This window comes from Zeus faber, assembly GCF_960531495.2.
Source record: "Zeus faber genome assembly, chromosome: 11".
Taxonomy (NCBI): domain Eukaryota; kingdom Metazoa; phylum Chordata; class Actinopteri; order Zeiformes; family Zeidae; genus Zeus; species Zeus faber.
In genome coordinates this window covers 13,708,262-13,720,889 of record NC_137205.1, presented here as the reverse complement: position 1 = coordinate 13,720,889, position 12,628 = coordinate 13,708,262, and the positions used below count along the sequence as shown (strand labels likewise).

The window sequence follows — 12,628 nt, the reverse complement described above, 5'->3', positions numbered from 1 at the left end:
ATTCCCAAGGGGAGGTTACAATATTTATGTTTCCATGTATGTACTTCACATGTTGCATGTATATTTACCAACTTGCAATTTTGTCATGTTTTCTTAAATTCTTTGTTTAACTAACCCTAACCTTTTTCAATGAAAGGAAAAGGCACTCAATTTCTGTAGATTTCCCAATAAATATCAAGGCCCTGGTGTCGTTGGTGTTTGCGAAAGTAAGTAATGTTCCCCAAAATAGACACATAACAGCATGCAGAACTGAAAATATATTTTTCCCCAAACTACCTTGATATAATCAATAGCATACTTACAGTACAATAAATCGAAGGTAAAAAGTTTAAAAAATACAACAAATCAAATCAAAATATAGAAATTTAATAAGTTAGATTTTTTTTTTTTAATAAATTTGACTTCTTTTTTGACTCATCATCCTGTCCAGGTTTGTTAGTTGGCAATTTTATCTGATGAATATTATTGGAGCTATTGACACTTTGCACAAATCGCTTTAGAAATGGTGACGGTTGTCTTGGTGCCCATGAATACTACTCTAAAGGTGAGGCATATTCCAATTTAGAATATATTAGAACATTATCACCCAGTGAAACCTTAAAGCGCCTAACGCCACCTGTAACTACTGTGTCAAATACAATCTGTATTCCCCGCTGGTACATATAACCCTATTGTGACCATCGGAGGAGTCCCTGAGGAGTGTGTGAAAGCGTGTCTACCCTCATGTATGTGTGTGTGTGTGTGTGTGTGTGTGTGTGTGTGTGTGCGTGTGTGCGTGTGTGTGTGTGTGTGTGTGTAAGAGACAGCAGGCAGAAGGCCAGCCGATGTTGTCTGACACTGATTTGTAAAGGGAGGCAATACAGCTCATTGACCTGCCTGGCTCCACTGTCTGTTGCACATACCTCGCCCAGCCCTCCCCAGTGGCTGCCCTCTTCTTTAAACAGCCCCGGCAGATTGCCGCAGGCATGGGGGGCGGGGGGGAGAGACACAGGTTGCTTTGACAATGAGATTCTTCAGAGAATAGGAAGGCGAGAAAGCTCTGTCAAACACTTGATCGATGCATTTTATATATATATATATATACAGAGAGAGAGAGAGAGAGAGAGAGAGAGAGAGAGAGAGAGATTTATTCCTGAATCCTTAACGGTTCCACGATTTTATTTTTGCAAGATTTAAAAAAACAGCAACAACAAAAATAGTAAAACAAAGCACCTTTAAGAAAAAAATCTAACTCCACATTTTTTACATCATGAGGGTAGAAAATTTGTCAAAAAGCAAAGTTTTCTCATCCATATCTAAGCTTTTACTTGTCTTTTTCAGTTTTATCTTTTTGAAAATTGTATTTTATTTCACTTATTTAATAATTTTTCTGTTATTTTCAGGTCTTATCCGTTGTTAATCATTATATTGAGTATATATTGGCCTCTATCAATCTATCCATTTCTGTGTATGTATATATATATATATTATTATTTTTATTTAATAAATAATTGTGTTTGTGTCTTCCAAACATTTCATCTTCTTCATCTGGCATCGAGGGAAAGATGCTGTTTTATTCCCCAAATATCTTCTTTAGTTTTCACATTGTAAACAAACACCCTCGTGCTTTTGTCGTCCCATTCCCATTGTCAGAGTGTGGTGATGACCTTTTTCTCTCATGTCTTGTACCTCTCGCCCCCCTTCTCCTTTTCACTGTCGAGGACAAGCTGTTGCCCCGTCCCTCCGGGCCACTCCCTCTCTTGTCTGCATCTCTCCTCCGCCCCTCCCTCCCTATCCTTCCCTCTTTCTCATTCTCCCCACCTGTTGATGCAATTGTTGTGCGGTGCGCATTGTTTGCCTTCTTATTTTGTCACTCGCCATGCGGCCACCCCTTCCCCACAGTGCCACTCCCCCCGCCTCTCTCTCGCTCTCTCCCCAGGGCCGGGTATAAAACACCACCCAAAAAAGTGTGCGTGTGAGATTCAGATTTGGAAGGGCACGGCAGGAGGGCACAGCAAGCAAAGCACAGTGGCACCAAGTCACACAAGGAGGAAAAGCGGACATCACCCTCGCTTTTATCAGTCGAGAGAAGAACACGGACCGTGGTGTTTCTTTCGCTCTGGACCAAGAAGACCTCGAGTCTAGACCTTCTCAGGAGACCTGTGTCCTTTGCGTGGAGGCATGTCTGTGTCCCTCTGGTGTGAAGAGGTGGAGAGTGACCAGGGCCAGGACAGGGCCCTGGTCACAGAGAGCCAGAGCCAGGGCCAGGGCCAGAGTCAGAGTCAGAGTCAGAGCCAGAGCCAGAGCCAGGGCCAGAGCGGCAGTGGCTCACCTCAGCTGCGGGCCTCCTGGGACCCCACGGTGTCCGGGCGGAGGGTGGTCCAGAGGCTGCTCCACGTGGAGGAGAGGTATATGCCCTCCGCCCTCTACATCGCCCTCATCCAGCGGGACCCGGAGCGCCGGGAGGAGCTGGCCAAATGGGCCCTGGAGGTACAGAAACTCGTAATTCACCCGATAATCAGCCTGTTATGTTAGATGGCGTGCAGTAGATATACAACAGCCGAGATACTGATCTCTCCCCTTCCTCCTGCAGGTGTGTTGTGAGTGTCGCTGTGACGAGGCCGTGTTCCCCCTGTCAGTCTCTCTGATGGACAGGTTCCTGTCTGCGTCCCTGTCTCTGCCCGTCTCCCCCTACTGCCTGGCCGCCGCCTGCATCCTCATTGCCTCCAAACTGTCAGAGTGCGAGAATGTCACCGCTGACACCCTGTGCGCCGCAGCCGAATACAGCTTCCTGGCCTCCAATCTGCGGGTGGGTCGCTCAGGGAAATGTGGGGAATTGCGTCTAGAATGTATCGCTATATCAACCTAAACTACTTTATTTATACTGTGCGTGGCTAATTTCTTGACCCGTCCCCATCAGGAAATGGAGCGCGTCATCCTCGGCACTCTCCGATGGGACACCGCGGCAGTGACCCCTCAGGACTTCCTCCCACACCTCCTGGCCTCAGTGGAGGAGAGGAGGGACGGAGACATGGAGTTGGACATCACAGAGACGTTCTCCACCGTGCGTCGGCACGGCGACACGCTGGCCGCCATGTGCGTTTGTGACTCCCGTTTCCTCGGCGCCCCTCCGTCCCTGGTTGCCGCCGCATCGCTGAACTCTGCTCTCCGAGGCCTGGGCAACAAAAGTCCCAGTCAGCTGCTCTTCATGAGTGAAGTGCTCGCAGAGCTGTGCCAGACAGACCTGGTAAGTTCGAAAAAAATATTTCCATTGTCCAAGTCCATTGTATAAAGTTACTCCAACAAAATGTGTTATCGCTATCGTAAGGTTTTTGCTGAAAGTGCTTTGACCAGCCACATACGAGGTGATTAGCAGTGCTTCAATCGAGTTTAATGAGTTGAATTCTTCTTTGTGGTGGAATTACTCTAATATACTGCAAAGATCCAGGCAAAAGCAAAATAGAAACATTTTCAGCCACCAAATAGCAGCAGGTGTTGGTTCCTTTCTGGGATGCCTCTGTAATAATCTGTTGCTGACTGGACGGGGAGACATCCACATCATTGTAGGTCATCATGGCCAATTTTTCTCTCCGTGTCTTTCTTCCATCACAGACGGTTCTCCAGTGCTACAGTGAAATGATAGAATACACTCTCAGACAGCGCCTGAGGACTGGAGTCCAGAAAGCCCCCGTGGAGAAGGACGACGAGGTGGAGGACCAGCGAGCAGGGACTCCTACTGATATGAGAGAGATTGATTTCTAAAGTGTTACTAAATGTGTGAATCAATCAAAATCTTTCATGCCGATCAGTCAAACTGATTTGAATAGTTAATGACCCTAAGAATTTTTACACTTTTTTTGTATTTTGAAATGACCTTATTAAGCTATTGTTAATTTATTATTTTTAATTATTTATATATTTACTTTTTACAATTATGCGTTGTCTGTGCCATACTGTATTGTAATCTATTTCGTTGAACTTCTGCCATTATAATTCTGAGTGTTGTGTTCATGTTTAATATTTATATCATTTATTTATTATCACGGCTGTTTGATTAATTTATTAAGTTAATTTATTTGAATCCATCAGGACTTTGTGGTGCAATGCACCGGATGAAATGTACAAAAAATATATATTTTTCGAGAGCAAATAAAAACACTTTTATAGAATTTATACGTTTGTAAGTTTATTTATGTATGTATGTGTGTGTGTATGTATGTATGTATGTATGTATGTGTGTATGTGTGTGTGTATGTATGTATGTATGTATGTATGTATGTGTATGTGTGTATGTATGTTTGTATGTATGTATGTATGTATGTATGAATTTATTTATTTGTCTATGTATGTATGTATGTATGTATGTATGTATGAATTTATGTATGTATGTATGTATGTATGTATGTATGTATGAATTTATGTATGTATGTATGTATGAATTTATTTATTTATCTATGTATGTATGTATGTATGTATGTATGTATGTATGTATGTATGTATGAATTTATGTATGTATGTATGTATGTATGTATGTATGTATGTATGTATGTATGTATGTGTGTATGTATGTATGTGTGTATGTATGTATGTATGTATGTATGTATGTGTGTATGTATGTATGTATGTATGTATGTATGTGTGTATGTATGTATGTATGTATGTATGTATGTATGTATGTATGTATGTATGAATTTATTTATTTATCTATGTATGTATGTATGTATGTATGTATGTATGTATTAATTTATGTATGTATGTATGTATGTATGTATGTATGTATGTATGTATGTATGTATGTATGTGTGTATGTATGTATGTGTGTATGTATGTATGTATGTATGTATGTATGTGTGTATGTATGTATGTATGTATGTATGTATGTATGTATGTATGTATGTATGTATGAATTTATTTATTTATCTATGTATGTATGTATGTATGTATGTATGTATGTATGTATGTATGTATGTATTAATTTATGTATGTATGTATGTATGTATGTATGTATGTATGTATGTGTGTATGTATGTATGTGTGTATGTATGTATGTATGTATGTATGTGTGTATGTATGTATGTATGTATGTATGTATGTATGTATGTATGTGTGTATGTATGTATGTGTGTATGTATGTATGTATGTATGTGTGTATGTATGTATGTATGTGTGTATGTATGTATTTATTGATTAATTTATTTCGTTGTTATTTTTATTATTATTATTATTATTATTATTATTTTTGAGTATCATTTTGATTTAATTTGTTTAAAATCTCACTTTTGTAGTTCTCCGTCTCTCAAGCGCCATCCTTCGCAAGCGCCCCATGGTTGTCGCATACCTGTGACGCCATCATTAGCCGCCGCCGACGTTGTGGATTAGGAAATAAACTGGCTGTTCTCGTGCTGGATGTTGACAATACCAACGGTAGGAGACGATTCGGATGTTGACACAACCTTCCGCTTCACAGCATTATACTTGAACTCTTAAAGTCTGCGGAACATCACGGTGGAATGAATATAGCGAGGGGAATTGCTGGACAGCCAGGTACAACCAGGTAGCGCCGGTCAACAGCCACATTTAACGGGTAATAATGATCCGTGAAGCATTAGATGACCTGCGGCTGATATAAAAGTAGTCACGTAACGCGGCGTGGTTTCACTTCGGATCCTGTATAGATGATCACAGCACTAATTGTGTCCGTTGTTCTGGCTTGTCTTCATCAGCAGCATCCTTGCAGTATTATCCGACACGTCAAATGTCTCATTTCAATTAGTCATTGAACCTGATAAACTGCTGTTGGTCCGCCTCACTGAACCGTCACGCCGAATAGGCCCTAGAGGGGTTTGTTAGTGTGACGGGGTAAATACCAACAATATCATGACGCGAGGCCAGTGGTTCTCAACCTGTGGTCTGGGGTCCACCAGGTCCGACAGGAGGTTCCAGAGGGTTCCCAGCAAAATGATTAATAGCAAATGTTCACCATTATTTCATTTACAAGACGTTAGCAACACAAGGAATGTACAGTGGGGAATGTTGTGATCATAGTTTCACTGGTATTTTAATAACTAACGGTTTAGACAAGGTGTGGAGGTTTGGACTAAATGCTTATCCAATACAAAATCGTATCACATTCAGTGTGCTTGAGCGTCGTCTCTCTACCATTTAAGACCTTTTTCTTCTTTTGCATCAAAAATGCCTTTGTGCAAAGCACTGATTCGTACATTCAGGGTTGTTGCTGCTTTGCGATGCAGGAGGATGAATCCTCGTTGGCTGCTGCTCCTCTTGTTCTCCGCTGGGGTCTGGTCAGTGCCCATTGACCGCAAAGGAAGCCCCAGTGAAGCTCAGCCTGTTGAAGAGGAAAAACAAGAGGAGAATTTGGTAATGATCTTTAAAAGGATTGTATAGTTTGACATTTTAACTGTGCTTGTGATTGTTTTTATTTTTTATTTTTTTTTTTATGTATGTCATTTGTTCTCAATATTTTTTGTGAGCGATCTTTCTGCCGAAACAAAAGTTCTTGCAACATTACATTTTTGGGTGGCAGACAATGACAGCCAGTATAAAATAAATAAATAAATAGATAGATAGATAGATAGATAGATAGATAGATAGATAGATAGATAGATAATGCATATGAAAGGAAGTATTGATCTCAATGGCATATCTTGATATGTCTAATATCCTCTAATAATATGCCTCACATTCACCCATTCACACACGCATTCATACATTGACGGTGGCGGCAGCCGTGCAAGGCACACACCTGCTCATCGAGAGCAGTTAGGGGGTTCCGTGTCTTCCAAACACTGGACGACCTGCTCTACCTCCTGAGCCACTGCCCCCTATCAACTATACTTCATTGCATTATTCCCCATTTAGTACCAGAAATGGAAACACAATGGTACCCACCTTTTACCCCCAAATGTCACCTGTTTGTTCAAGGACACCGGGCTGTACTATGACCGCTATCTCAGAGAGGTGATAGAGGTCTTGGAGACAGATCCTCACTTCAGAGAGAAACTCCAGACTGCGAACACCGAGGACATCAAGGTGAGTCACTCCATCGCTGTGCTTTTAATTTGTAGCACATGCCTTTCTCTTACCTGTTTTTGTTTTTGTTGTGTTTTTTTTTCTTTTCTTGTAAGAGATAACCTGCAGATGTTAAATGAAACACTTCTTCTCAAAGCGCTTATATTGTGGGATCGATTTTTACTCATTAATTTGATCCCCTGCTCCGTCAGAGTGGGCGTCTCAGTAAAGAGCTGGACCTGGTGGGTCACCATGTCAGAACCCGTCTAGATGAGCTGAAGAGGCAGGAGATGTCCCGCCTCAGGATGCTGCTTAAGGCCAAACTAGACAGCACCAACACACAGAGTGAGTGGGCAAACATTCGGTCCCTCCATCTGTCCGTTTGTTTGCCTATGATGTCGTTTAATAACCCCTTTTTCCTGCCTCTGTCTTCGCCTCTGCAGGCCTGCAAATTGACCACGCCTCCCTACTGAAGCAGTTTGAACATCTGGATCCACACAACCAGAATACCTTCGAAGCCAAAGACCTGGAGCTTCTCATCTCGACGGTAGAGCCTGCTTCACAAGATTATATTTATCCTCATTCACATCATTTCTCTGCGGGCTATTCCCGACTCAGAATGTTGTCAGTCTTATGGGATTCGGCTGTTCAGTGCAATATTCGACTAGGGGGGCTGAGAGGGGGCGAGCAGGGTGCATTTTGCGCACCTGTCTCCCTCTCCAATGGTAGTGACCATGCCTGCACTAGCAATGTGCGCGCCAGCAGTGCGCACGCCAGCGATGGGTTCTGTGCAATCGCCGTGCCAAAACAGTGTGTTTTCATTTTCGATGTAGATTATATTTTCTTTCAGTCCCCTTATGGAACAAAACAAGCACGTATGGAACGGAACGGAACAAAACCGCGCGTAATTGGGACACTTTCTCCGTGGCTCTCTCCACCTGATCACCCCCTCTCCTTGCGTAATGTGCAGAAAATAATCTTAGAGTCTACGAGCCGTGCCCTGTCCCCACTGTTTTTAGTTGTTGTTTTTTTTTTATTTGGAGGAAAGGAACACATATAAAAGTATAATTATGATTCCCTTTATTTATAATTCCCCATTGAAATGTTATTCTTGTGCATTTTGTAAGCTTCTATCTGTTTTATCCTGTTATTGCAATGCACACTGACTGGAAAAAACCCCCCAAAAAACACTGCTCGACTTGAAGAATCTCAGTCGACTGCAGGGTTTCTGACTGATGATTCGACTCGTCGACGTTTCCTGGGGGCGAGCCCTAATTCCTCTCTCCTTCCAGGCCACCAAGGACCTGGAGAACTACGATGCGGAGAGGCACGAGGAGTTCAAGCGCTACGAGATGCTGAAGGAGCACGAGCGGCGGGAGTACCTGAAAGGCCTGGACCAGGAGAAGAGGGAGAAAGAGGAGAAACGAATGCAGGAGCTGAAGGAGAAACACCGGCAGCACCCCAAAGTCAACTCCCCCGTGAGCGAGGCGCAGCACGCCAAACCTTTCCAGAGCGGCGGCCGGCGGAGGCTTGAGATTAATAACGTCTCCCGCCCCTCTCTCCCCCCTCTCCTCCCTGTGTGCTCTTTGACGTCCAGGGGAGTGTAGCTCAGCTCCGTGAAGTGTGGGAAGAGACGGATGGGCTGGATCCACATGAGTTCAACCCCAAAACCTTCTTCAAACTGCACGGTGAGCATCGCTCCTGGTCTTTGAACGCACCTTTTTTATATACAGTATATGAAATTAGTGAATCCAGTGGACATGTCAGCATGTTTCCTGTTCCCCACGCCGCCTTAGACACCAACGGAGATGGAGTTTTGGATGAGCAGGAACTTGAGGCTCTCTTTACCAAGGAGGTGAGAGGCTTTGTTTATGCCGCTGTCACAGAAATATCCTTATTGTCCGATTTTTCACTTAAATTCCTTAAAGATTTGAGGTGTAGCCGTGTGGCAGCGGGTTGGAGTTTGAGTGGTGCGTTCTGTTTCTTTCAGCTGGAGAAGGTGTACAACCCAAAGAACGAGGAGGACGACATGATGGAAATGGAGGAGGAGAGGCTGAGAATGAGGGAGCACGTCATGAAGAATGTAAAAGGAAAAAAAAAAAAAAATTAAAGGCTTTTCATTTGATCAATCTGCCTTTTCTTTTGTTTCCTTTTCCTCAGCCCCCACTCATCGGTACATGTATAACTTTGTTTCCGTCTCTCCATCCCAAGGTGGATGCCAACAAAGACCGTCTGGTCACAATGGAGGAGTTCCTGAAGTCCACGGAGAAGAAGGAGTTTAATAATCAGAGCGAGTGGGAGGTAAGGACTCGTGGTTTGAATACGGGGTGTTTAAAGTGAAATAAAAATATACTCCACCAAAACACCCGGTCCTCGGCCTCCACCCAGACCCTGGACGACACCAAGCCCGTATACACGGAGGAAGAGCTCCAGCGTTTCGAGGTGGAGCTCCGAGATAAAGAGGAGGAGCTCAAGCGCCGGGCGGAGTCTCTGCGGCAGGAACAGGAGCTGCTGCAGGAGCGAGGCAAAGCCCTGGAGGCCCAGCGCAGAGAATACCAGCAGGTAGCGAACATTTCGAGTGCGTTTTGAGTTGAGATAAATGGAAGTTGAGACGCTGACCCGAGTACGTCTCGTGTTTCATTCTTAGGCGGTGCTGGAGATGTCTCAGCGACAGAACGAACAGGCTGCTGAGAAGCAGCCCCCTCCAGGTCCTCACGGAGAACTGCAGTTCCAGCAAGAGCAATTTGAAGATCAAGGTAAATAAGTATGAGATATTGAAAAAAAGAAACAGCCTTTGGTCGTATGGATTGATGCTGTTCGGGAAGGTGTTTATTTTTTGTGCTTGCAGACATTAATAAATACGGCTCCTGTCTTTCAGAGGTGAAAACCCCGGTAGAACAACCTGCTGAAGGCCAGAACCACCTGCCCGCAGAGCCTCCACAGAATCTGCCTTCCCACAACTAATGCTGCACACACTTTGTTCGCCTTAACACACACACACACACACACATGCATGCATACACACACACATACATGCATGCATACATAAACACACACACACACTCAAATAACAGACAAACATTTGATTTGCACTGATAGATCCCCACATGGGTTCTGCAGACTGTTTTGTGAATTATATGTATGAGTTTCAGCATATTTGCCATTTTTATGATAGAATATCTCAGTGTTATTTTCTTTGGTTTTGTGGTTTGTGTTTGAATAAAGCTGTAAAACACTGATAGTGCATTTATCTATGTGTGTGCTTGTATATGTGTTTGGCTTCATTATTCTGTATATGTAAATTCTAAGACCCCATTCTGTCAACCGGAGAGCTTCCCGTCAGTTGATCAACCGATTCCTTCATTGACCGTCACACTGATGTATTTTATTTTTGCGTGTTTTTTTTTTTCCGCCTTTCACCTCATTTCAACGCGCCGTCGCAGCATCGTGGTTTGTTTTTGGCTTTAGTAAGGTGGTGTAACCCGGGGACCCGTGGGCGTTGGGTCATTGTGTTCCCCTGTACACGGCTCCCATGGGACGGCCTGAAAGCGCCGGTTGTCTCCAGCGCTCTGCCCCGGTTGGCACGCATACAGTGCATTCCTCTCAGAATTCCACTTGGCCGCTGACCTCCGATGACCCCGGACGGCCCCGCCCCTCCTTGTGGCCACGCAGCTGCCTGCTGCCAGTTGCTCTGCCAAAATCACCAAGGGCTGCTTTAATTAGACATTTGGATCATGGTGCTTCAAATAGATCGTCATGTGAACTCTAGGATTCACACATGGTAGATGTTTTTAAATGTCTACATTTGAGTGTTTTTTTTTTTTTTTGTCAGATAACAGCCATTCAAGTCCACGTACTTTGGTGGAGTCGAGTCCATATTTGAGTGATTATTTATTCTACCTGGTTTTTTTTGTGTCTTTTTCAAAGATGACATGTCGGAATTGACATTCATATTGTATCACTTCATCCACCAGATCAGTTGTTGGAAATGCCAAATCCTCCATACAAATAAAGTGACAACCATCACTGGTACCCACGCAAATATGCATTTCTTTTGTCCACTTGGCATTGTTTATCATCGCACTGCATGGCAATAAGACATTAGAGGGACTCACAAAAAAAAAGAGCTGTAAGGATAACTGAGGCTCTTGGCACAGTGCCAGTGTCAGCATCAATGATGATGATGATGATGATGATGCATCGCTCGTTCTATATATTTTCACGTCAAATGCATGAAATCGAACGAAAGGTCAGCAAGTGATCTGATTACAACTAAAAGGGCCTCTCATTGGGGAAGGCGCAGACAGGTCTGGAAACTACCGGGAAGGCATCGGGCCCGCTCCCTGTATCACACGTTGTCTGCCGGGTGAGCCGGCGCGGCCGTGGCGTCCCTCGCCGAGAAATAAACAGTTCCATTTTGAAAACGGCGCCTCCCTTTGGAGATCACGCCGAGCTTTCACCAAACTGCCAAAGCAGCGTGCGGGCGTGGCGTCGCGGCCTGCGTGGCTCCTTCTCTTCTCTTCTCTTCTCTTCTCTCGCAGGTGCGGGCAGCTTTGACGTCCAGCCCCCTCCGCAGCCACCGAGCCGCTGATCCCTCTTCCGCGCGTCCCTCGCTCACCTGTCACGGCGACGTAACCGGGACGCGTTCGGATCGCTACGGCGGGCCCGCGGCATTACGTCACCCTCTTCCGGGACAGCTTTTCCCGCTGGCCAATCAGGCGTCGGCCGCCTCCGTGGCCGGCGACGCTGATTGGTCGCTCTTCCCGGCCGCTCTGACCGTCCACTCGCGGCTGGTTGCGTTGAATAGATGGACGCTCCAGTGCAGCCCCAGCATTTCATTTTAAATAACGTCGCATGTTCTTTGTTGTGCCACAGTCGGAGTCCATCGCCGAGTTGGCTGGATAATTGCCTTTGGAATATCAGCAATCAATATTTGCAGCCGTCAAACATAAGATTGGAGTTATTTTGATATGCTGGTATTTTGATATGCTGGTATTTATATATATGTATATATATACAGACACATATGTGTGTGTGTGTGTGTGTGCGTGTGTGTGTTGTTTTATTTCGTTATAAAAAGGTAGCATAAAACCTTAACCTCTGATCGGCCGCTAGAGGGCGACTGCCTCGCAATAATTAAGAAATAATTAGTCGCAAAAATCGCCTTATTATAATTATAATAATCCTAATCATTATTATGATTATTATTTGTATTATTCGAATTATACATATATGAAAAAAAAAAAAAAAGCACGTCTGAAGGGTTAACACCAGAGCGGCTGCTTGGCATCGAGGGGTGTAGGGGGGGCGATGAGAAGCTATGAACATGTGAGGTGCAGCGCCGTGGTGTCCCTCTAAGACCCAGCGGCGGCTCCTTCCCCGGGAGGAGAAGCGGCGGCGCGGTGCGAGGCAGAGCGCGGCGAGGTGTCGCTCGATCGCGCCCATCGCTCCGGCTTGTGCGTGTGAGCGAGAGGGGGGGGGGGGAGACGGAGAGAGAGAGAGAGGGAGAGAGAGAGATAGTGGGAGAGCGAGGGAGGGCGGGAGGGCGGGAGGGAGGAGAGGGGAAGGGGAAGGGGAAGGGGAGGCTGGCAACCGGGTTTTCACGGCGACAGCCCGCAGC

At 44.8% G+C, this 12,628-nt stretch overlaps 3 protein-coding genes across 3 annotated transcripts in view; 2 read left to right on the top strand and 1 right to left on the bottom strand.

The window, feature by feature from the left end:
• akt1s1 (AKT1 substrate 1 (proline-rich)) overlaps positions 1-12,628 on the bottom strand; it is a 44,704-nt gene that overhangs the window by 20,197 nt on the left and 11,879 nt on the right. The window lies entirely within an intron of this gene.
• On the top strand, positions 2,161-3,741 carry ccndx (cyclin Dx; the record flags this gene model as incomplete). The annotated part of the gene is made up of 4 exons (XM_080010001.1): positions 2,161-2,469; positions 2,573-2,788; positions 2,900-3,226; positions 3,592-3,741. 4 exons carry the CDS (start codon positions 2,161-2,163, stop codon positions 3,739-3,741), a joined length of 1,002 nt encoding a protein of 333 aa, XP_079866127.1.
• Positions 5,330-10,247, top strand: nucb1 (nucleobindin 1). The gene is made up of 13 exons (XM_080009641.1): positions 5,330-5,403; positions 6,231-6,357; positions 6,922-7,029; positions 7,221-7,353; positions 7,452-7,555; positions 8,301-8,486; positions 8,606-8,696; positions 8,805-8,863; positions 8,999-9,091; positions 9,220-9,309; positions 9,397-9,570; positions 9,656-9,764; positions 9,887-10,247. The coding sequence occupies exons 2-13, from the start codon at positions 6,235-6,237 to the stop codon at positions 9,970-9,972; spliced, it is 1,356 nt and encodes a 451-aa protein (XP_079865767.1). The 5' UTR covers positions 5,330-5,403; positions 6,231-6,234; the 3' UTR covers positions 9,973-10,247.